We start from the raw sequence: 26498 nt of genomic DNA on the forward strand, positions 1-26498 counted from the left end.
AACTGGAAGGGAATAAAAGTTTTTAAATTTAAATTTAGACTTTGAGGAATTCCATTAGTTAACATAGTTGATTTTGAAGGACTAACTTCCATGCACATGGCTTCACAATAGAACACAATTATGTTCCAAATACTTCTCCATTATTCAATTGAGTCATGTACAAATAAGGGAACATCATCAACAAATAGCAATTGAATGAGGTTAACTAATGTGGATATTTGTAAAATTGTATACCTTTGTTTCTCCATTCCCTTGCTGTGCGGTTGAGAAGAAGAGTTAAGCCTTCCACCACCAACAAGAACATAAAAGGTGAAAGTGAACATCATTGTCAGATTCCTTTAGGAGATTAAAAAGCCCGAGTTGGTATGCCATTAAATAATATTGCAAAGTTTTCTGTGATGACACATCCCATTATCCAATTAGTAATATCAAGAGGTAGACCAATTTGTAGTAAAACTAATCTCATGAAGACTTAATTAACTCTATCGTAAGCTTTAACCATATCCAATTTCGGAACTAACCCAAGAGCTTCTTAACTTTCATACTATATAGTCCTTCTTGTGCTGTTCTAATGACATTGAGGATCTGTCTACTTGCCAAGAATATAAATTGTTCTTTAGAAATATCTTTTCACAATTGTTCCTTCAAACAATCAACTATAATGTTTGAACTCAACTTGTATCGAAAATTACATAAAGATATAGGGCGAAACTCAACAAAAGATTGTGGATTGGTCTTCTTCGAAATTAACGCCATGAAAGTGGCATTAAGTGCCCCTGGGATTCTCCCCCCCACTCTAATCTCTTCTGTGACGCTAACTAGATCTTGAGTGACGATGTCAAAGAAGTCTAAATAAAATTCCATTGTTTAGGCGTCAGGTCGCAAGCTCTTTTCCTTCTTGGATTTTTTAAGAACTAGCAGAACTTTCTTCTGTGTAACCAACTTCTTCAGAACCTCAATAGAGTCATTATCAAACATTGTGGAAAAAATTCTAATAACCTTCAAATGTCTTCAATCCTAGGAAAGTTTGGTTCTTGAAATAAATTTTGGAAAAAACTAAAAGCCAAATTACTCAAACCTGCTTGTGAAGAAATGAGAGAGCCATATTCCCCAGTCATCTCCCATATGGTGTTGGTTACCCTCTAGTACTCTCCGAACTTATGAAAAACTTGGTATTATTGCCCCCCTATTCAAGCCAAAGAGCTCAGTTACGTAGTCACCAGGCCGCTTCCTCCTAATCCATAAGAGCTTTTTTCTTACATTCTAGAGTTCAAACTTTTTCTAATTCCTCCTTCGAAAGTTTTCCAAATAGTCGAGTTCTATACAATTGGGTGATCCCAAATTCTAGCTCCCAATATTAAGATACAAAACTACAAACCTAAACATAATAAACTCTAATTAATAAACATTTGGAAATCCTCTCAATACAACACAATGTATGAACTATTACTTTTTCTTTAATTTCCTTAAACTTAAACTCAAGCCAATTGATTTATATATGCATAACTAAGTATCACCATATTGGATAAAAATAATTGGGATAATGCCTTATATCATTATGATCCTTAAAAATTGAAATCATAAAAAACTTTAGAAATCCTCCCAATACAACACAATGCATAAACATTTGTTTTTTTTTTTTTTAATTTCCTTAACCTTAAACTCAAACCATTGATTTATATATGTATAATTATCACCCCACTCAATCACGGTGATTGAGAGAATGCCTTGTATCATTATGACCATTTAATAAAATCATAAAACACTTATTCTCTATTTCAAATAACATGAAATCTAAAAGTTAAAAATAAATTAGGACAACTAATATAATATATTTTTACTATAATTAACAGTTTTTTTTGTTAGTTTGGCAAGACTATATTTTCATCATGTTCAATATCTCACCCCTGCAGAGGGAGAATTGAACCACTCACTTCAAATCAAAAAGTGCTTTGAACCATTAACTTCAAATCAAAGAATGCTTTAACAAAGCACCCGCTTACCATCTATCCAAAACCTGATAAAATTTATTATAATTAACATTAAAATACTAATTAAAAAAAATAAATTATTATTTTTTCATTTGCATTTAATTCGGATGCATATCATATTTAAATTCTTAATAAATATGTTCTCGTAAATACTTTAAACCCTTTACGTTATCAAAGCGTCAAAATGGTTCGTCTTTGTTACAAAATTTACACCTTTGCAATGAGATAGCATACATTTGGAATTGAATAAACGTGCCGACGAGGGATAACCATATTAATGAACTTGTCCATGCTACGCCCGTAAGAAGTGGCTGCAAAATGGCTGGAGTTGAGTAAGTGGAAGCCGAGACATTTAGCAGGGTTTATGGTAAGCACAGGCATTGGATATGGCGCGTGCTGCAGCATCAACAGCAGGGCGAGTAGCAGTTCCCTTGTCCATCCATTTTCCCACATTCTCTTCACTTGTGCGCACTTCCTCAATATCGTTCCGGTCCTCCATATCTCAATTTCCATGCTTATCTTCATCTTATTATTCTTCTCTTCTCTCGAGGTCCACGGCGAGATTATGTTCACGCAAACTGAACTCTATTCGATCTAAAATATATTCACAACCCGCAATCGCCAAATCCCAAACAGAAGCCCCAGGTTTGCAATGGGTTAGCAGGACAGACGGATGCGGAGAGGTGAAGAATGAAGACGTGGGCAAGCGTGTCAGGCTATGCGGATGGGTGGCCCTCCATCGGATTCATGGAGCTGTTACCTTTTTTAATTTGCGGGATCACACCGGCATTACGCAGGTTTATATATTTGTTCTCAATGGAAATATTACGAACTAAATATGAAAGCTCTGCATTTTTCTCTCCGGTTGATGTTTGGTTTTGGATTCTTAGTTGTAGGATTGGTAGTCGCAAGTTCCTGTAATAAATGACTGTTAGTAATTTCATATTTTACGAGGCAAGGAGAAGTGAATATGTTTTTTGTAATGCTTTTGGGGTTTTAGATTAGTTAGTTGTTAGTCGGAACTTCTTTCCCCTTTTCTTTTTGTTGGCTATTCTGGGCTGGGGGATCAAATTTGATTTTGATAGAGTGCAAGTGTGATTGGCATCTTAATCTCAAGACTTGAGAGTTATTTGTGGGGATCATCTCTAACTATAATCCTTATTCTTTAACGTGTCAATTACCGTTTTTGTAGTCTTTAGAGAATAATATCGGAATCTTATGAACATATGAATCTGCTATCAATTGGGCCTTTGAAACCTCTGTTGTAATACCATCCAGAATTTGCTATTACAACTGAAATGCGAAAGAACCTGGAGCTACACCCGAGGATACGAAAACTAAAGCAACCCAAAACCTGAAACTAACAAGTCAATGTCTGCAGCAAAATTTTCATCAGTTTTAAGAGTACTAACAACAAAGATATGAACACTAGTAACAACAGCGAAACACCAGAGATTTTAGCAAGAAATGAACACAGTCTTTGAAGAACATAACTGCATTGCGAATTACTAGATAATTTGGGCAGGACTGAACACAATCTTTGAAGAAACGAAGTAGATCTTAGCAGGAAATAGTTTGTAGCTGAACCTCCTGTTACCCAGAAGATAACTATGCTGAAGAGATACTTTTCTGAGAAGCTATAGACAGATTGAACAGAAACTTTTCTGTGAAGGTCTGGATGCCGATTCAAGCCAAATTCACGATGATATGGAAACCGCAGTGGGCCCAAATAGTCTCTTTTAGACTACCTGCAATAGCACCCATCCCAGGCCAAATCCAAGGCAATATAGATGCTGTCCTTAGTCCAAATAGTCTCTTCCAGACTACTTACAATTGAGAATACAGGGGCCACATAGGGAAGACATTATATATTGCCCTATATAGAGAACAGGGGATGCATAGAGAAGATATTACATTTTACCCTCCGGAGTGCTATAATTCCCACACTCGCACATTTCTACATGCTGGTGAAGGAGGTCTCTGGCAGAGGTATAGAAGAAGAGACATTTGTAGGATGAGATATGGACAGGTCATCAGTAAGCTCCTTGCCATCAACATCTCTATGCACAATTTCTGTAAGAGTATTTGAGGAAATGCTCGTAGGATCACGAGGAGAAACAACATCATAATGTGGAGAGATTGAAATATGGTGAGAGCATGTATAGGCGAATCATCTGTTAGAAGAAGTGAAAAAGATCTTGGTGGACCGTGAGTAGGAACTTCATCAATATCACCAATGATCACTTTCACTCTGTTGCGCTGTTGTTGATAATAGGAGAGGAAGAGACCATAGGGAGAGTGCACAACCAGATGTGCACTGTAAGATGACTCCATTAGGGTCATTAACAAAGCAAAGGAGATACCTCTATAAAGTCTTTAAAAGGTTATCTGGATAGTCGAAACAAAAGAAGGAAGAGAGTGATGGGCTTGATGGAGGGTTTCAACTCTAGGAAATTTTGGCAATGTAGTAGCCATGGTCGGTATTTTCATCAAGAAAGGAAATAAGAAAAAATAAATTTAAATCAATATCCCCCCAAGTGTCAAGTCGCCCCCCATTTATAAAGTTGGCTTGGCCCCTTGGAGGCACTTATTTGACACCCTTTTGAAGACTAGATATATATGAGAGCTCTCCCTCTCATTTGGATGGAATCATCTCAAGTTTGATATCTGTTCTAGTGAAATTAGAAGGAAGAAAAGGACGAAAAACAAAAGGATGAAGAAGGATGTGGTTTGGAACTTGTGGGAGGTCTCTCTTGTACTGTTTAGTTGTTATTTTGATGTTTTTGTTTCTGGATGGATTGATGAACACTGACTCTCTCTCATAAGGAAAGATTGCAGGGTTTTTCCCTGGCCTCAGACCTAATTTTTGTGTCTCTTGTCTCATTGTTATTTTTTACTGTTCTACTGTGATTAATGGTTGAAATTTTCTTATGTATAACTGCTTGATGATATTGAATGTCATATATAAGTAATCATTGGAAGTGGTTACTGTTGAAGAAAATTGCTCTAGTCTGTTTCTACTAGAAATATCAACATGGTGTCAGAGCCAGATTGAAGAGCAATAATGGGACGATTGGACACACATCTCTCTCTCACATCTTTGATCAGCCCTCGCTCAAGAAGTCCTGGAAGATCGAGTAGAAGATGAAGGCACTAATTCTTTGTGGAAAATTGCGGACCCGAGGCTTTTGTGGAAAATTGCAGACTTGTGGCATTTCTTCTCTGTGGGAACCATACAATCCTGGGGCACTTTATCAATATGGAAAGGCACGAAGTTTGAGGCTATACATAACTGTGGCTCTATGCAAATTAGCTCTGTGGTTGAAGCCAAGTCTGTGTTGAAACCAGGTTAGGAGCCATCTGAGCCCTCTGTGACATATGAGTCTCCTTTATGGAAATATTCACCCGAACTCCTTGAGATAAGTATTGTCATCCGAACTCTCTATTGTATTGTGCAAATGTGAGATGATGATCTGAGCATCATTCTTTGAGGTATGAGCAAAAACTTGAGATCAAGGTCTACAATTGATCCCTGTGGTATGTCATCTCATGGACCCTATGGATAAGCAAAGATTTGTTGCTCATTGTAAACGGAAGTATGGGTTCATTTACATATGCGAGTTTTATGACATTCCCTATGCGAGTTTTGTGGCATCATATCTTTGTGGAATCCAAATTTTTCGTTAAATCCTTTGAGGCAGTCGAGTTTCCACTGTGGTAGGCCTCTGAGTTGAGATCTAAGAGTTTCGAGCCTCTTCTCTTAGTGGAAATCTCAATGACAAGTCCAAAGTTTACTAAACCATCTATGGAACAAGGTTCCATGTTTGCCTTTCTCTGATCTAGGCCTATGGTGACAAGTCTGAGCTCCCTCATGGGATGATCGAACCCGAATGAAGGTCTAAAGTTTCCCATCTCTATTATGATGATTACAGTCCGAACTATGAATACGTGGAACAAAATCTAAGCTCATTGTCTTTATGATGTTCTTGACAAAGCTTCTGGGGATTGAAACTACAAGTCTGAATCCATGGTATCCGAGTTACAAACTGTACTATTCAAATCAAGTGTTGTTAATCCGATCTATGGAAATTTGAAGTTTGTTCGGAGTTTGTGGAAATATGAACTTTTTGAGCTATGTCGAGCTTGATATCTGTGGTATGGTATCCAAGTGGCATTTGAATTTGTCATCTCTGTGGAAGAGTGACAAAGTCGAGTTTGATCCAAGCTTGAAAGTCTGAAACACTAGTATGAGATGGTATCTCTGTGAAATAAGACCAAGAATTTTGAGATCATCTCTGCATGACTAGTAGTCCAAACTCATCTCTGTGCACAAGTCCGTGGGAGATTTAGATCTTGGTGTGACCATGAGACTGAGATTGCTTGAAGGAGACTCTATTCTATACATAAAAGGAGGACGATATACATTGTAAGAGGCCGACATTGTTCTTCAAGGGAAAATAAATCTCCAGTCCAAATCTACTCTCCTTATAATAATGACCTTTGTGAAGTATTATCATATAGTAAGATTCAAAAATGGTTTTCGTTGTTCTCCTGAAGTGAAGTTCGAAAAAGGGAAAGTTTGAGACAAGTTTTATGAAGATTGATCTAAGTGATGGATGGAAAGTTGCAAGTTTGCAAATGATGTCTGAACGTTGCCTTGGAATTTCAAGTATTGAACAAGGCCTGGAAGCTTCTTTAAAAATCTTCAAGCCTGAAAGACTAGAAGACTAAGAGCTTACATGAATATTTGTGTATATGCTTAAGACCTATATGATGTTGCGAGAGGAAATACTGTTGTTACAATGACGTTGTGATAAAAGAATCTCTGGATCCAAAGATCATTGCAAACTTATAGCTTTCGGCATTGGAAGTATATGCAAAGTTGCTGAGACATATCAAGAGGTCAAATCTCCTCTTCAAATCCTAAAGGTTGATCAAATTATGAGCGTTATACATCTTCTTATAACTTGTTGAAAGATTGAGGCTTAATAGGATTGCAAAATCTAAGATTTGGAAGAATGAATGCCTGGATCAAATTCTTGGAATGTTTTAGATTTGTAAAACCCTAGTAAGGGTTTGAATAGGAATGCCCTAGGGTTTATGGACAAAACCATAGGATTGATCACTCATAATGTTGATAATGAAATCGAGAGTGATGAAGTCGTAAAAGAATGCAAAGATGAGCAGGTTTGTAAACTTGTTGTAGCCGCTACAACAACACCCAAATTTTTGGGTCCTCCCTCTGCTCGCCTCAAGCCGCTAGGGATATGATCAGATTTTAAATCGACCAATCTCCCCATGACTTGATCCTATCAAACCCTGTCGATGCGCCCACTCACGTGATGCATATTGCATTCATTCATCGTGTCTCATCTCAGATTTTGACCTAATGATTGCATTAGGGTTTTGAGGAGGTTAGTTGCTTCAATCATGCATTAAGAGTTGCACATGATTTCATATGCGTTCTAATTGGTGGAGGTACCATGCATTGATGGATAGTACTTTGTTTCAACTTTCATTTTGTTGACTACATTAGGGTTTGGGGAGAAACCTTATATTGTCAAAATGAAGGTCCCCTTCATGTTTTGACTTGATCCATATGTCTCTAGGATGCATCCTCATTGGAATTACATCGCACCATGATAAAATAATTGCATATCATATCACTTATGTTCCTCAAGTTCGTCCATGTGCTTGAGTGTCACATTATTTAAAGAAAGATATTGTTTAGGCACGATAGATCAAGCCCTTCAAAATTCCACCATGTACATGACATATCAAAATATTAAGGGACATTAAGCTTTTTTACATAGTCCTTTAAATTACTATGTAGAACTATTTAATTAATTTATGGCTATTGTGCTATGCAGAACATAAAAAAGGTAACGCACTCAAGGCTCTTATTAAGGTGCGGTGGAAGGATGAAGAAATACATATATACAATGCAACAAAGGACCTATTAAGCTATGGTCAAGAGAGTCATTACTATTATAAAAATGCGTTGGGACCCCAAACCAACAGTAGCGCCCGAGCGAAGTGCTCTTTAATATATATGGAAAAGGATGCCAGTGGATAATGTTTTTGAAAGCCTATATATATGTGAGGTCGTAGAGCTTATGCTATTGACACATGCGAGAAGGTTTTAAGCTATCGACACACACACACACACACACGAGCTCAAAACGTAAGAAAGAACCTTTAACGATCAATCTATTATAAATATTCATTGAAGACCATAAGCATGTTTGTTTAATTGTATAAGCTCAAAACAAGCGTGAAGTTCTAGACTTATCTACTTGAAGCATCCAAGACCATGCGTTGCACCAACATATGTTTGTGATTGAAGGCGTTAAAGGGCAAGAAAGGATGTGTTGTAACTCATTACAATATTTGCAATGCAAAAGGTAAACAATGCCATGGTTAATGAAGCACATACTTTGAAATTTGCAATTATAAGACAACACATGGGGACAACTAACCAACATTCACGTGAAGTGAATTGTTCTTTTAATATATATTTGGGTGGATACCAAGGAAATGTTAGGGAGATTCATAATGGGCAGACTGATCTAAAATTGTTGTTGCATATATCTCATGTTAAAAAAGGTCGATGTCAAGAGAATGCATGGATAGTGCCAACAAAACATTACATGGAACGAGTGAGCTAATGTTTCAATGATACAACGTTGAATGTGTCGCTCAGATGGTGACTGGAGCTCAACAACAAGAGGCCTGTCAAAATGTTGTATACTGAGACTATCACACTCCTTAGTGATTCATCCTCAACACACTTTTAATCAAAGAACTTAAAGGGAGTGGCATGGAATACATACCAAATGACACTTTTATTAAATTAGAATCGTGCCACGTGCCCGAGTGCTGGAACACACACATATATTTATGGTTATCAATAAACCATGCATAAAGGATCAACACCAAGCCTAGCGAGTCATGAATGACACATTGTGGGAGTATGCACATAATATGCCATATGGTGGGCACAATGCGAGCCTTTATGAAAGGCGCGATGATACTACATACATTTAGGTGTCAACAGAGCGCATTGGGTGCATACCACATCATAATGCCCATCGCAGAGAATAATGGAATATGGAGTGCGTTGACAGTCATTCCACGAAGAAAACTAAGCAATGGAGGAACCCATGATGCATTAGAAAATTAGGGCAAGTCACACTCTGCTAACCAAATAAGGTAATGTGACCTGTTGGGTGAGCAAGAACTGCGATCTCTCAACAGATTTGCGACTAGGCTGGTCACAAAATCGCAGTTTGAGCTACAACACTCTAGTTTGAAAATGTGACCTGGCCTAATTGCGACTATTTGACCATCTATATGAGTCGCATTCCTATCTACGGGTCACAATTCTACTTACTGGTCGCAGTATCCAGCTGTGATCTCTCCCACAGTCTCTATTAATGTCTCTCCCCTATAGATGCGACCTATACAAAGGAAGCCATGGGACTTCAGAAAGCGACATGACAATTTGTAATGACAATAGTGTTATAGAAGAGCTCATGCAATGACACCACATGTTTACAAGCATTCTTCAAGCTCGCTTGACTAAGTTGCAGGTGATAAGGAGATTTTGGCAAAGGAATGACTTGAAAGTGCTATTGATGCTATGAGAAAGATGGGAGATCATTCTATATCTGTTGATATTATTAGTATTCTGGTTGAAAGAAGTGGAATCTTCATGCGGAATATTTGCATAGTCGTACTTCCATTGCTCCCTCGGTTACTTCAAAGTGAGATTAATTGGCACCTCACTGTTGCTATGGAAGCCATGCTTGTGCTAGGGAGGACTTTTGCTGATGTTACCCGGGCAACCATATCAACATCCCCATCAATTAAAGTTGATCTTCGAGTAGAGAAAAGGATCGAACGTTGTAGTTTGTGCTACGTTGAACTCAGAAACATCAAGCAGGTCCTTGTTCCTTTAATCAGAAGAGCTGGAGCTGTTGCTATGTTTGTGCTATGGAAACCCTGCTTGTACTAGGGAAGACTTTTGGTGATGTTACCTGGGCAACCATATCAACATCCCCAACAATTAAAGTTGATCTCTGAGCAGAGCAAAGGCTCGAACGTTGTAGTCTGTGCTACATTGAACTCGGAAACATCAAGTAGATCCTTGTTCCTTTAATCAGAAGAGCTGGAGTTGTTGCTAAGTCTGTGCATGGGTTAAGTTTAGCCCTTCACATCTGCGACTAGACTATCTCCAAGTCACAAAATCGCAGTTATAAACCTCATTCATGCAGTGAGGATTTGCGACCTGTATGTATTGCGACTTTGTGACCCCTCTCCAAGGTCGCAAAACCACACTTGAAAAATCTCATGATCTCTGTGAGCCTCCCTCTTTTGTGACTATGCGACCTTCCTTTAGGTCGCAAGATCGCAACAGAGGCCCCAACACCATGACTTGAAAATGCGACTTGAACTACGCTGTGACTATGCAACCTACCTTGCCTATACGAAATGCGACAGGAGCAACATTGCAAGTCGCAAAGTCGCGTTACAGGGCTCCAACATTACGTCTAGAAAACGTGACCTCCATTAAATGGCGACTATGCGACCTCACCAGATTTGCGACCCAAGGAAAACATATCTAGCTCCTTGCCCATCAAATATGTTTTCTTCGTAATGTAAGATAATGAAAGCAGGAGGAACACACTACTTTCAATGCCTAATTAATTGATCCAAAGGGTTGGATTATACATCGACAAACATACTGTATCAAACAATGTGTTGGGATACATCCCAAAAAGCATATTAAAGGGGTGATACAAAGAATGTTGAGAGCCATTATAAAGGGCTATGGAAGGCCGAGCCATCTTGATGATAGTATCTCAGGGCCATACATTTTTGCCTATTATTATTTGTAATATTTGCTACTTGTTTTATTAAAGTAAACTTATATTGATTGTTGACACCTAATCCTCTGCGATTGGGTGAATGTGGAATGTGAACAGTCATCAAGAAGATGAACTGATCAGTCACATTCATGTATATAACAATAGCTACCTAATGAAATAAACACATCAGTTTTTCTGCCAAATCTGGAGTTACTCCTGGTCTGACATGGTATCAGAGCACAGGTCCCAGATTCCTTTTTTTTGGCGTGCCTTGTAACTCCTCTGTTCCATACTCTGCCATAACGCATCTGAATGGCTTGAACGTTTGCCTGGTTGGTTAACGCCTGAACGTTTGATAAGGCTGCGTGAATGATGGAAGGAGGCTGCGTGAATGTTCGAAACCTCGCGGCAGACTCTTTGCGCGCATAAAGATTCCATGCTCGCTGCCCTGGTGCTCCGCCATTTGCCCAAAGATGATAAGGATAGCCAGAATTCCGTCGTCAGAATCGACAGAGACGGTGAGAGGTTCGTTCACATCTTGAATTATCTACGCAGCGGCACCGTGTGGCTGCAGGACGTCTGGCTCCTGCGCAGGCCGATTTCTTCTGCCTCAACGGCTTTAATGCCCTCTGCGTGATAACGCTTTGCATACCCATCGAATACCCAATGCTTTAGCATTGATCTCTTTGTTTTTCCGTTTACTGTATATGCATTAAGCCTAACCTGTGTGAAAGATTGGGATCCGCCAGAACATCACCGTCCGGAGCTGGAAATGTCAAGGATGAGACGTTCATCGAGTTACAAGTAGGAGCGAGAGCCATTGCTCATCTTCTGAGCCCGAGAGCCATTGCTCATCTTCTGAGCCCGAGAGCCATTGCTCATCTTCCGGATTTTTTGTGCTTGTCTGTATAGGAATCTACGCAGTAAGGTTGGCCTCTCTCTATTCACAATGCTCCAGGTTCAATCCTTGTATGAATACCATTAAACGCTGCTTGAAATACCATTGAACGCTGGCGACTCCGCATCAGAAGTGAATACCATTGAACGCTGCTTGAAATACCATTGAACGCTGGCGACTCCGCATACGACTGTGTGAAGCATTGATCCCGGAGTGAATTAACTGTGTGATTCGCCACAGGTCCCAAGATCTCTTCCGCCATGGATTTATGATTATGGGCCTGTTTTTTTGGCCATCGAATGTTAGTTCTCATTCTGGTTGAGTCTGCACAAGTTTCTGAGAAGTGCATACATTTGGATTGTATACATGGACTCCTTTAGGACCGACAATATGTGTGGATTTTGAAATCAATGTGTATTGCTACTGCTACATCGTTTGTTTCAGAGGATTATAGTTTTTAAGACTTGGAGATGCTGATGAAAGAATTTAAAATCATCAGCCTTTGATTTGAATGCCTATAGTATTGCACAGTTTTGTTCATTCAAAGCAGTTGTGGAGGTGACATAGTAATATTGCACAATTTTTTTTTATCATTTGAATGGTAATGCTGCTTTGAAAAGTTAAAGCATTAAAGTGATATGTAATATTGAAGTGAGGAAGTTTTTTTTTATCAGCAGAAGTATTTTTTACAGAATGCATTCAATCATCTCTATGGTAGGGATAGTTCTCACTGGCAAGGAGAACTATCCTGAATGGTCCAGGATGATAAAACACACTCTCATCTTCAATGAGTTGTGGAAAGGAGTGTGTGTCGGAGAAGGAGACAATGACCCAGTGCAGCCTACATCAGACAAAGAGCTCGTCATTTGGGAAAACAAGAACAGCAAAGCCTATGCATTAATCGCAGCATCTGTAAATGAAGAAGTAAGTCGCCATATTTCATCATATTCAACTGCCTTTGAAGCTTTACAAAAGCTGAAAGAACTTTATGACTCACATTCTGCACTTGAAGTTGTTCAGCTCATGATTAAACTCTTCACTCTTGAACTGAAAAATAATGATCCTCTTGCTCTTGCATCTGAAGTAAAATCCATAATGCATGATATCAAATCCACTAAGGTTGAGCTGGATATCCCTCTTATTGCTTTTCTCAAGGCACTCTATCCTACTTACTCCAATTATCTTGAGTCTTTACAAGCAAATGGAAATCTTAAAGATATAACCTTTGATTCTCTTGTGAAAAAGTTTGCTGAAAGAGAGAAAGCCTTTGGAAAGAAGACAGTCCCTAAATCTTCTGAAGAGACTGTTTGCCTTGCTCATAAAGAAAAGCATCCTGCTCAAGATTCTACAAGAGGAAGAGGTGGACGAAGAGGAAGAGGAAGATATTTCAGAGGCAGGGGGCAGACATTCTCAAGGAGAAAAGGCAGATCTGTATTGCATTCGCTGCAAACGAAATGGATCACATGATGCTTCTACATGCAAGCTACCATGGGACAAAATTGAGCAGAAAAGAAACCAGCAGAAAGGTAAAACTGATGATACAGACAAAGGTAAAGCACCTGAATCCGCTCACTATATTGAGGCACAATGTAACATTGGAGTAAATGAAGATTTGTTTAATGCTTCACTTGCTTCTTCGAAAAATGATTGGTTGCTTGATTCAGGAGCAACCTGTCATATGACTCATAGGAAAGATTTTTTTGAAGATTTCACTGACAATGTTGATGGAGCAGTATACTTTGCAGATCAGTCAAAAATCAAGCCATCAGGGCTTGGCACAATCAGGCTTAAATTGCCTGGTCTTCCAGACTTTCTTCTGGATCATGTTCTATATCTCCCACAGCTCAAGAGAAACTTGCTGTCCTTGGTCCACATCTGCCAGCAAGGTCACTCCATTCATATGTTTGATGGCAAGCTTGAGGTAAGAAAAGCATCTGACCACTCACTTGTCATGAGGGGAATAGAAGAAGAAAGGCTTCTCAAACTGCAAGGAACCTCTGTTCATGCACAACATTTCTCATATATTTCTCATCATGAAGAAGGTACACTTCCATCAAGTTTATTATGGCATGCTAGATTTGGACATTTAAACTATGACAGTCTCCGCTTATTGAAGAAAAATGGTGTTGCTGGTTTGCCTACAATTCCTAGGAAACATAAGCAATGTGATGCTTGCATTCTAGGAAAGCATAGCAAACAATCTTTTCATGATTCACATTCAAGAGCACATAGGAAGCTTGAACTCATTCATTCAGATTTATGTGGTCCAATGCCTGTTCCTTCTGCAAATGGAAATAAATATATCATGACATTTATTGATGATTACACCAGAATGTGTTGGGTTTATTTATTGAAGAACAAATCTGATGCTTTTCAAACATTCAAGAATTTTCAAAAATGGATTGAAAATGATGCACAATCTCATATTGGGTCTATTCGCACTGATAATGGAAAAGAATATACATCAAATGAATTTGAAAACTATCTCCGCCAACATGGGATCAAACATCAAACAACTGTGCCTTATAATCCCCAACATAATGGTGTAGCTGAAAGAATGAATAGAACAATCTTGAATATGGTACAATCCATGCTTTTCTTCAAAAATGTAAAGATAATGTTTTGGGCTGATGCTGTTCTATGTGCTGCATATATAAAGAATAGATGTCCATCTAATGCTATAAGAAACAAGACTCCTTATGAATTGTGGTATGGACATGTTCCTTCGGTAAAACATCTCAGGATCTTTGGTTCCACCTGTTATGCTTCGATACCAAAGGTACATAGAAACAAACTTGGTGCTAGAAGTCGTAAGTGTATCGTCCTGGGGTATTCAAACACCTCTAAAGCATACCGCCTCTATGATGAAGTAAAAAAGTTTGTTGTATCTAGAGATGCCATTTTTCTTGAATCATCCAAATCTGACAATGTTGTTGAGCGGCAACTTGATCGCTTGGATAGATTCGCAAAAACGAAATCATTTCAAGAATTTGATAATCAGATTCCACATCTTGAAGGGGGGATTCCTATACTAGATCAACATGTGGAATCTTCTTCTGAAACACAGTCTCCCCTGCATGAAACTCCAACAACGGATGATGCTTTAAGTGATGTAATTGATAGAATTGGGAGACTCAATCTTGATTCAGTCCCAACTCAATCAACAGAGCAGCCTGGACCATCTCAGAAAGGTCCCCCAAAGTGGCTGACAAAGACACTTGAAAGTGTTCATCCTGATGAAATTGGAAAAACAAGAACCAGAAATTCAAATCGACAAAATGGAGGTGATGTAGATGACTCTAATTCACCTGTTGATATGGATGTTACTTATGATTGTGAATTGAACTTGTCTACAAATTTTGAACCAACTTCCTTCAAAGAAGCTGCTTCTCATGATGAATGGAAAGAAGCGATGCAAAAGGAGTATGATGCTCTCATAAAGAATGGCACTTGGAAGCTGGTTGACCCTCCATTTGGAACCAAACCAATTGGCTGCAAGTGGGTCTCCAAGAACAAGTACAAAGCTGATGGCTCACTTGACAAGCACAAAGCTAGGCTTGTGGCAAAAGGTTTTGCACAGAAGGAAGGGGTCGATTATGAGGAAACTTTTGCCCCCACAGCAAAATGGGCCACCATCCGGACACTCTTTGCACTAGCAGCTCAGAACGGTTGGAAAGTCCATCAAATGGATGTAAAGACTTCATTCTTGAATGGAGATCTAAAAGAGAATGTTTTTATGTCCCAGCCTGAAGGATTTGCTGTGAAAGGACATGAACAAAAAGTATGCAAACTTGTGAAGTCCTTGTATGGCCTCAAACAAGCACCGCGAGCCTGGTATGAAAAACTAACTGAGCATCTTTTGAAACTCAACTTCAATCATTTTGATCTTGATGATGCAACTTTATTTGTCAAGAAAGTTGGCAAAACAGTTGTATATCTTGTGGTATATGTAGATGATCTTTTAATGACAGGGAACAATGAAAGCTATATTGCATCCATAAAGAAAGAATTAGGAAAAAGTTTTGAAATGACTGATTTGGGCTATGTTCATTACTATCTTGGCATTGAAGTAACCCAACATCCAAAATCCATATTTCTTTCTCAAAAGAAATACATTGGAGATTTGTTAAACAGATTTGGCATGACAGAGTGCAATCCTCTTTCTACTCCAATGGAACAAAACTTAAAGCTCACATCTATTGAAGGAAAGGAATTTGAGGATGCAACAAAGTATAGACAGCTTATAGGAAGTCTCATCTACCTCACTACTACCAGACCAGACATTTCATTTGCTGTTGGAATCCTCTCCAGGTTTATGCAAAAGCCTTGTGAGGGACATTGGTCTGCTACAAAAAGAGTTCTAAGGTACTTGAAGGGAACTCAAGACCTTGGAATCAAGTATACACAGGTGGACGACTTCAGCTTGATTGGATACTCTGATTCAGATTTCGATGGAGACAAAGAAACTGGAGTATCTACTTCAGGATATGCTATGAGTCTTGGATTAGGAGCTGTCTCTTGGAGATCACGCAAACAATCAGTTCCAACAGATTCCACAACAGAAGCAGAATACGTGGCAGCAGCTGAAGCAACGAAAGAAATTGTGTGGCTCAGGAAAATTCTTGAAGATTTGCAGGTAAAACAAGTACAATCAACTCCACTCATGATTGACAACACCTCTGCAATAAAGTTGGCCAAGAACCCAAAGTTCCATGATCGTACAAAGCACATCAATACTAAATATCATCTGATCCGACATCATGTTGAGGCCAAAACAATCCATCTTCGTCATTGTTCCACAAATGAGAAAATTGCAGACATCTTCACCAAAGCGCTTGGAAGAGAAAAGCTTGAAAGATTCAGAACGATGCTTGGACTCACCAACATCCCTTCAGATTAAGGGGGGGAATGTTGACACCTAATCCTCTGCGATTGGGTGAATGTGGAATGTGAATAGTCATCAAGAAGATGAACTGATCAGTCACATTCATGTATATAACAATAGCTACCTAATGAAATAAACACATCAGTTTTTCTGCCAAATCTGGAGTTACTCCTGGCCTGACATTGATGATTAATCAATGGTTGTATGTGCTGCAGGGTTGATGTTGTGAAAGAGTTTGTTATTGTAGTTTCCAGAGACATGGCAAAATATCATCTGGTTTTAAAATCACTATGCCTTTTGACATTGCAAGACAACGAGGCTGCATTCAACACTTGTTCTAAGGATAATAATAGATCTATGGATGATAACATGATCGAGGAAGCTTAGAAAAAACCCTGCAAAGGCCACTTGTTTTGACAACACCATCACATGGAAGGGGACTATACAGGGGTCCCAATTAGTGCTTTTCTTTCAAGCAAGTACTTATGCTTTAAATCATTTTTTGTTGAAAAGTATTATGACCAATGTCATTTGTTTGCAGGTGGAAGGTTTGCATGGAGAAAGCTAGGGTTTTTGTAAGAAATCGTGTGATTAGGGTTTCGACAAACAAGCTAGTTGGATCCATGTAGATGATTGTGTCAACCATGATGGCAGGAACAATAATAGGCAAATCAACATTCACCACAACAAATGCATCACAACCTTGTTTAGTAGCTCATCTTTTTTTTTAACAAGGTTGGGTACTAATATATTATAAAACAACAGTGGAGGGACAAGGTCCCAGTATATATATAGAGGGGAAGATCAGTGAGGGAGGTGCAAAAGGGGATCGCAGTCCCATCCTCCGTATCACTAGTCTTGATTCTTAGGAATTGAAATAGAAAATAACTGTATTGACAGACAAACTGTCCTAGCAGTAGGCAAAATTTACAGAGCATAGAAAAATTAGCACAGAGGTCACCAAAACTGATTGACCGAGTCCTCGAGGGGCTTATCCTTCTTGTTGCTGAGTTTGGTCGAGGCTTCGCCTTGCTCACTTTGATTCAGTGTCTTTATGTAGCTCACAACTTCTTCAAGATGATGACATTTTTCCTTGAGCCCTTCAATCTCAACTTTCTGCTTCTCGAACTTTTTCTTCTTGGATTTGTTTTCACTTTCCATCTCAGCCCGAAGCTTGTTAAGAGTTTTGATGAAGCGCCCAATCATAAAGCAGTTTGTCCGACAGAGCATGCAACTGTCATTGTTCTCAATCTGTTCCAGGGGGTTACCAGACATGTTGGTGACAGAAGAGGTGCTATCCTTATTGCTGTTCTGATGCTGAAGACTTCTGAACGTGATTGAGTGGGAGGCAACAATTCTCAGATTCGTGGCAGAATTGTCTCTCTGCTTCAAGAGCTTGATAATGCCCGAGAGATTCTTGAAGTTTAGGCTGTTACAAGAAATGTGCTGAAGCTGTTGCCAGCGGGTGAAGGAACTTGTGGGAGAAGGGGCGAGTCTGCCGAGAAGAGCCAGCCAGTGGGAGTGATCACTGTGTCTTCTGAAGACCACAGGCCCAAGGAGAATAGAGGAGGAGGAGTGATGAGGAGGCTGAGAGAAATACTGCGGAGGGCGAGTAAAGGGATTGGGCAAATGGAAGAAACGATACACAACAGTGGAGACCTGAGACACCCTGTAAACACTTCTGATCGAAAGCACAAGAGCGGAAGGGAGATTAGCCAAAAAAATGTAGAACCTTAATAAAAACAGGACCAAATTACCTTTGCCCACGCGCAGTGAAGAGAGGTTGCTGTTGTTACTCCACGAAAGCCACCTTAGGTATTCACTGCGACCTGGAAACCTTCTATTATCACTGCTGAGATGAGTCTTCTGGTGAGGAAGCCCAATCTTGAGCTGGTCCTTATACTCCATGGTGTGTAACTCCTCGTGAACCATCCTAGCAGTGGTATCATGACAAATCATGACCAGATGAGTACCCCTGCACATGAAGAGACATATACCCACTGTTATCTTCTCTTGAGGGTGAGAATTATTCGGCAGCAAGATACAAAGCCTACGATTTTGATCAGAGGAGATATTCCTCTCAGCTCTAGGCGGATTTTCTATATTTTTCATGTCAGGCATATGAGGGAGAATCTCCTTCTGAATTTGCTTTGTACTGTTATCCCCTTTTTTAAATTGGCTGTTATAATTTCCCAAGTCTTGATTGATGAGCCAGACTGCCATCGAGGGCTGATTATGGTATTGGTTTGTCATATACATCTTGATTTTCTCTAGCTGCCCCTACCCCTCTGTCCACCGCCTTGTTGGTGAAAGCATCTGCAACTTTGTTATGGGCTCTTAACACATGTTTGTAGACAAATTTTCCTAGCAGATTAACATTATTGTTGATTCTTTGCTTAATTTTATTCAAGACATGATTTTTGAAGTCTCTTCCAGTTTCCATTGCAACTATTATAATTGCAGAATCACCAATGATAATTGGATCTTTCCCCTGAAGTTTTGTGAGGATGCTAGTGCCCATAAGCAAACCATAAGCCTCCGCCCTGTTGTTTGATAGAGTCCCCAACCCCCATTCATATGTGGACACTATTTCGCCTTGCTGATCCATGATTAGCCCACCTGCCCCTGCTCTTCCGGGCTTGTTCTTTGAGGCTCCATCAAAGAACAGAGTGTAGCTTCTTTGGTCCTTGATCCACCCCTCTATTTCCCTTTCATTGCCTTGAAGCTTCCAGTTTTTATGGTTGTTTCCGATCTTCTTTGGTATATGATTCCTGACTGGGCCATCCATGGGGATTTTGTTTTACTAGTCCTATTCCACTTGTTGCCAACTGGTTTGATTCGTGGGTGGCACACCTTTGGAGTTGACCATTTCCGCAATTTGGGCCCAAGTTTTGGCTAGGATAGAACGTGAACTAGGTTTTTTCCCCTTGAAGATGCGTTTATTTCTTGCCAACCAGATGTGCTAGCAAAGGGTGGAGGGGAGACACTTCCAGACACTCATGATGGCAGTCTTATTTTTTTTGGCATAAGGGTAGCTATTATTCTAGTTCTTGTTTAAAGGAGACAATTACTCAATTGAGTCAATATTCAAATTGAGGGGACTGATAATTTGCTTCCAGCACTGTCTAGCTATAACACAATTCAAGAAGAGGTGCTGGGTGCTCTCTTTTTCTTCTTGGCAAAGAACGCACATAGAAGGCCCATGAATGCCTTTTTTCCTCAAATTCTCAGCTGTAAGAATCCTGCCTTTCAGTAAGGTCCAAGCGAAAAACTTGAAATTAGGAAGGCAAGCATTCTTCCACACAGTTGACCAAAGGATCCAATTATCATAGTTGCTATGGTTTCAGAGGAAATTGTATCCAGAATTGACAGAGTAAATTCCTCCGCTAGGATCCCAAATATAACTGTCCATACTCTTTTTGTTTATCGGAGCTAAGCCATAGAGCAGAGCCTTCAACTCTTCCCACTGAGCAGAAAGACGTAGAGGAGTCTTTTTCCAAGCAGTCCATCTGTTTTGGTCCCACTCCGAGATGGAGAATAAGGAGGATATACCCTTCTCCTCCAACCAGTCTTGAAGATCTCTCAAATTGTGGTTTCTTTTTAAGGGAGCTGTCCCCATAATTCTGTCATTCCAAATGGAAGTGTTTTCTCCGTTCCCAGTATTTTTTGAGAAATGATATTTAATGTGTGGAATAGTTTTTTAATAAGCCTCCAAATTTGGGTGCAAGGACAATCAGGAATCAGCTCATTGAGCAGCAAGGACCTCTGCCTGTTGAGATATTTCCTAGCCAAAGCTTCTCCCCACCATTGGTCCTGCCCATTTAGCTTGCGCCAGACTAGCTTGATACCAAAAGCCTTGTTTGTTAAGTTTGGGAGGCGGATGGAGATGCCTCCATATTCGAAGGGAAGAGTTACTTGATCCCACCGAACCAAACTGAACTTTTTGAAGTCCTGCCTCCCACCCCGCCACAGGAAGCTTCTGATTATAAGCTCCATTTGCTTGTGAATACTAGTTGGAGCCAAAGTTAATGCAAACTGATAAATTGGTAAAGCCGAAAGAAGAGCTTTGATTAAGATGGTTCTGCCAGCCAAGTTTAACCACATCATCCCCCCAGCTTTCGATTTTCCCCCTCACTTTCTCGATTTGTTTATTCCAAGTCTTTGTCTTAATCCCTTCTTTGGCCAACGGTAACCCCAAGTATATGAAATGACTCCATTTTTGCTAAACTGAGATTTCCATGATTTGGGAGATCCTTTGCATGATATTGTTTGGCACATTCCAGGTGTATATTCTACATTTTTTATTGTTCAAAAGACCTCCTGAGGCAGCTAGGAAGTCATCTAACACCTTTTTGAACCTTCTAGCTATAATACTAGAGGCACCCCCAATCAGGAGAGTATCATCAGCGAAGAGAGAGTGGTTAATTTCTTTAAACCCTCGAGCTATTCTGATACCAATAATTTCCCTTCTGATTCTCTAGTTTTCCAACTATATGCTAAGTATTTTTGCCATAATGATGTAAAGGAAAGGGGAGAGCGAGCATCCCTGTCTCAATCCTCTAGTGCTGTGAAAGTATTTGCTGGGCCTTCCATTGATCAGCATTGCAATCCATGGATTGGAGATGCACGCTTCAATGATCCCAATAAACTTGGGGGAAATGCCAAACTTTTGAAGAGCTGCGACAAACACGGTCAAAGGCATTAGCCATGTCCAACTTTATGACCATACCTCTTTCATTGTTTTGGATGCTACTATGAATGACTTCTTGTATGAGGATCACATTGTTTGTTATTTGTCTTTTTGGGACGAAGCCCCCTTAGTTTTCCGAGATGATACAAGACAAGATTTTTTTTAATCGGTTTGCCAAAATCTTAGTGATAATTTTGTATGAGGAGTTGCATAGGGAAATTGGCCTGAATCTATCGAAGGAGATAGGATTTGGCTGTTTGGGGATGAGGGTCAAACGAGAGGTTTTGGTGTTTTCACCCACTTTGTGTTTTTTGAAGACATTCTTAATCATATAGACCAGATCTTTATAGAAAGCAATGGTGAATCCATCAGGGCCTGGAGCTTTTTCCGGGTGTATGCTCCAAATAGCCCCCCTTATTTCCTCCGCTGTTACCTCCTTCTCAAGCTCACTATTTTGCTGTTCACTAACTTTGCTGAAGAAAATCAGCGTTGTCCACTTGCTGCTCCCCGGCTGTGAGGAGGTTTTTAAAATAGTTAGGAGCTGCCTCTTTTATTTCTTCTCTTCCCTTTATTTCCTGTCCTTCCACTTGGATTTTGTCAATTTGGTTGCCCACTCGTCGAATCTTGAGATTGTTGTGGAAAAAACAGTGTTCTTATCCCCTGCTTGAATCCATAGACATCTAGACTTGTGCCTGAGTTTCTCCTCTTCATGTCTATTTTGTTTGTAGAGGGCCTAAAACATTTCTGTTTCATGGGCTTTGTCTTGTTCAGTATCTTGCTGACTTTCTTTTTCTTTGTTCCACTTTTCCAGCTTCTCTTGCAGCTCTGCTTTTTTTCTTGTGCCTGAGAGCTTCTTCTCTGGCCCACGTTTTTATTTTTTCTCTCACATTTTTAAGCTTGGTTTCCCATACATACTGTGGGGAGCCCAACACTACTACGTCCCAACTTTCTTTTATTATGTTCCCAAAGCTTTCCTTGCTGTCCCAAATTTTGCTATATTTGAATGGAATCAGACCCTGATTTTCCCACTTGTCCAAAATGAGCACAACTGGCTTATGGTCGGATGTTGAAGCATGCACGATTTTGCTCTTAATGGACGAAAAACTTGCTGCTATATCCTCTTGGATCAAAATTCTGTCAAGCCTTTCCTTTATGTTATGAACACCCGTTCTTTTGTTGCTCCATGTGAATTTCCCGTTGCTAGGAGGGATATCAAGTAACTTATGCTCAGCAATAATATCCTCCAAGGCTGCTCTTGACGGATCGCCAAAGTATTTACCTCCCAGCTTCTCCTCTATATTCCGTATCAGATTTAGATCACCTCCCATGACTAGGTTATCTATCTGAACATCTTGTACCTCTTCTTTTAGTGACTCCCAGCATAAAGCTTTGTCTCTGTAATGATTTGGTGAGTAGATGTTTATAACAATTTATTTGACGTTTGTGTTCTTCTTTATTAAATCTGTCCTAACCCAACTTTTGTTGAGTTTTTGGCTGACAATTTTCCAATTCCATTTGTTCCACAACGTGCCAATGCCTCCTGAAGCCTCATTGGAGTCTATGGCTATTCCCTCATAATTTTTTTGTGTTGCTGTCAAGTTTTGAAACTCTTGGTTGCTGATTTTGGTCTCTTGGATCATTAATATATCCGACTGTTCTTGCTTTATTAGGTCTCTTGTTGTGTTGAGTTTTATAGCAGAACCCAACCCTTGCTATTCCAAGAGACCAAAATCATTATTTACTTGGTTTGTGGTGGTTCCCAACCTTGTCCTTCTACTGCATTTTCTCCCCACTTCCTTTCTGTTTGCCGAGAAAGGTGTCCATTGGCTGCTGGATGCCAATGGCCATATCCTTTGCTGCGGCCTCATCCTCTAAGTTCCTTGTTGGATTTCCTCCTAGCTTTTTTTGGCTGTTCCAGAGCATTGTTTGTTTCTTTGACTTTATTTCTAGTGAGGGTTTGATCAATGGCGGGGGGGGGGAGAAGCTGAGGGGTGGGGATGAGATACTGGCTATAACATTTGGCTTGGGGGGGGGAGCGGGGGGATGGAGGATCTTCTTCCAGGAGTTCGAAGGGATTAGAGGACGGATCGACTGAGGAGGCTGGATTTATGGGGGGTTTAGAGGTAGTAGCAATATTTCCATGAGATTGAGTGGGGTTTTGAGTAGCTTGTTTATTACTAGGTTTCTTCCTTTTCACTTGTTCCCAATTGTTTTCTTGGGCTTCTACATTCTCAACCGTCTCCACATCCTTTAGTTTGCTCAACCTATTTGCAAAATGACCATACTCATGACATACCTTGCATTTGAAGGGAATTTGCTCGTAGTCCAGCTGCTAGATGTGCGTCCATTGATCCACCTTGAGTTTTATTGCCTCTGGAAGCCCTTTTCCCAGATCTACTTCCACACAGATTCTGGTGCAGGCATGCATGTTGTCTTTTGGTTTGCATCTATCGATATACTTGCCTATCGCATTCCCTATAGCTTTGACTGACTCATCCCCCCAACAGTGGAGAGGGAGATGCGGCAGCCTGACCTAGACTGGCACTGCGTTTGGAATGTCCATCTCGGGGTCAAAGTCCGGAGACCATCTATTCAAATATAGGCCTCTCGAGTCCATGAAGTATGGTCCATTCCTGAATATAAGGTTCCTATCTTCTTTGGATTCGAATAGAAATGTATAGTATCCCCTTCCACAGAACCTGATGGCGATTTTCATTTGTATGTTGGCGCTCCAGTTTCTCTCCACCCATTTTTGGACTGCTCTGGGGGAGGGCCACAGACCTGTAAACTGCCCAACCAATCCCCGTTCAGCCAGCGAAATGGCTGCTTTTCGAGGGAGAGTAGGAGGCAAGGATATCTCAAGAATGTCATCTAGCTTTTTGACAACTTTGCATGAAGATGGCCTGGCTTTTGGAGCTCCATGTTCTGCTATTAGAGAGGCAAAGGCTGCTTCTTGATTGGAATCTTCATTCGAAGAAGGGGAGCCTTCCCCAAATAGGAGAGGCATGGAGCAGAGGGAAGCTTAGCAGGAGGAGGCTGCCAAGCCTGATGGCGAAGAACAAAGGACAGCCCGATAAGAACGAGCCAAAGGGAAGAAGCCAAAAGGAAGGGAGGGAGCCCAGCAGCAGCAGGCTGCCAAGTAGGGCAGCTGCAAGAGGCAGCGCGAGGGGCAAAGGCTAGGTCATGGGCGTGCGCGCAGCCGACAACAATTCATCGCCGGGATCAATGTTCAGGTTTTGCATATTTTAATTTTTTACCACTACTTTCAAAGGCACTACTAGTAGCTCATCTTGACTGCGCAACAACATTAGGGCTTCTAGCAACCCTCTTTTATTCTCCTCACGTTTTCTCTTCTATCAATATGTAAATATTCTCATCATGGTGCCAACAACTATGTTGAGGTCGATTGAGCATGTACTAGGCGGTAGGCATGAGAGAGCAGTGAGGAAGTTCAAGAGTCACGAGGGTAGGTCAAAGATCACAGTAGGTGAACAATCACCTCACCTCTATAAATGTGCCTTCATGCCTCATTGCAATGGGACTTTAGCACTTGAGCTTAGACTAGGAGTACATAGCTGATTTGTGCTTGAAGAGCTAGAGGCACTCAGCTCTTGGGATCTAGTAGGGTGAGCTATAGTTAGGATAGGGTTTTGCCTTAGATAATGGTATGAGCAACCCATGTTCCACTGTTGGACTTTGATGGTTTGCACGATATGAACTTGTTCCCGTGCTTTTTTATCTTGGTTGTGTTGGCTCTCCAGTATTTCCATTGTGGTTGTGTGTGTGTTTTCATGTGAGCAATATGTTAATGAACTAGTTTGTAACTTATGGCTTGCATGTCTACTTTGAATCCTTGCTTTCTTACTCCATGCCATGTTGGTGACCTTGTTGTGAACTAATTTGCGATTAACCTCTGACATGTTCTTGTTTAAGTATGTCTGAGATGGTTTCAACTCACTAATCCTTCTTGTGGCATACTTTTCCTTATTATTGTTGTTGCATCCTTGTATCTCGTTCTGCAGGTTGTTAATCGTGGGTTGACCTCACTCCCATAATCCCGACATTTCATTCTTGTCCTCGCTCTAACAACATCACATTCAACAACCAAGAGCGAAACATTCATGATGGCAGCTGGGCCTACATACTGGATGGGGCTCCTATCCCAAACAGTGTGAGGTCTAATTGGGACTTCACACTGGGGAGACGCCCTAGCTATTGGAGACATCCAACACTGTCAACAAAACCCTATACTAAATGTGAATTATTAGGGTTTGGAGACAAAACCCTAGCTAAACAATTGATAACCCTATCAAGCGTTGGAGAAAAAAACCTAGGGCTTATGAATTGATTGCTTCTGTAAAGAAGAAACCCTAGCTCCTGGGAGAAACGACATCTTGATGATGAGGTTGATTTGCAGGTCGAATGCAAGAAGGCCAAGATTAAGAGGGAGCTGACATGTTCTCAAAAGATTCATATCTTGTATCTTTCTTTAAATTATTGCTATTATTGTTATTCTTCTTGTCCTTGTATATCTTGCTTGGTTGTATTTGTTCTTCCTTGGCCTCCTAGTGAGGATTGTAGGTACATGATGAAGCCTGCCAAGCCTGTTGCAATAAATGAAAAGATTGGAAGAACAAAGCTTGTGACAAGAAGAATCATATTGAATGAAGCTCTGGACTTAGAGGGAGCAGACAAGATTAGTCTGATTGAAGCATGGTTAGAAGTTTTGAAGAGTAAAGCTGATCCGAATCTGTTGAAGATGAGCCGATGATTTTTTCGCTATGTATTGATGATAAGTTTTTGACAATGGCTGAGGAATTTTGTGTCCAATATAAGAGGGAGTTGTTTTCGTAAAGGCATGAGCGTGGTGAAATCCTTCCTGCGATTTCGCATAATGGATTGTGAGTCCATGGACTCCATGATGAAAATTTGAAGAAGCTGCAAGACTTTGTCGCTGACTTGGTTGATTCTCTGATTGGCTCGCTAAACTATCTGTTGCATATTTTGATGATTACTTATGTGAGAAGCCACGACTGAAGCTGAATAAATAACTGGTTGTTCAAACTATTGTTGCCTTCTAGATTCGACCATGGTATACTTTTCTATTGTTGATGTTTGCTTTTATGAAAAGCCTGGAATGGCTGACAATCCCTCTTGGATAGGG

General features: G+C 40.2%; 1 protein-coding gene and 1 pseudogene across 8 annotated transcripts in view; both read left to right on the plus strand.

Annotated features, from left to right (window-relative positions):
* The first annotated feature begins 2178 nt into the window (after positions 1-2178).
* The window catches only part of LOC149191591 (aspartate--tRNA ligase, chloroplastic/mitochondrial-like), a 373253-nt gene continuing 348933 nt past the window's right edge, over positions 2179-26498 (plus strand). For 7 of the 8 annotated variants that reach the window (XR_016254284.1, XR_016254280.1, XR_016254283.1 and 4 more), the window contains exon 1: positions 2181-2788. Coding sequence is in view for 3 of the 8 variants with exons in the window: in XM_089404351.1 (XP_089260477.1) it covers positions 2378-2788 (411 nt within the window). In the remaining 5 variants the exon portion in view is untranslated. Of the gene's footprint in view, positions 2789-26498 lie in introns of all 8 variants that reach the window. The other variant, XM_089404353.1, reaches the window with a different exon arrangement.
* LOC149191592 (katanin p80 WD40 repeat-containing subunit B1 homolog KTN80.4 pseudogene) lies at positions 9527-10220 on the plus strand (annotated as a pseudogene).

This window comes from Pinus tabuliformis, chromosome 2_2 (genome assembly GCF_031772625.1).
Source record: "Pinus tabuliformis cultivar Carrire ecotype Pingquan chromosome 2_2, CPIR1, whole genome shotgun sequence".
Classification (NCBI taxonomy): domain Eukaryota; kingdom Viridiplantae; phylum Streptophyta; class Pinopsida; order Pinales; family Pinaceae; genus Pinus; species Pinus tabuliformis.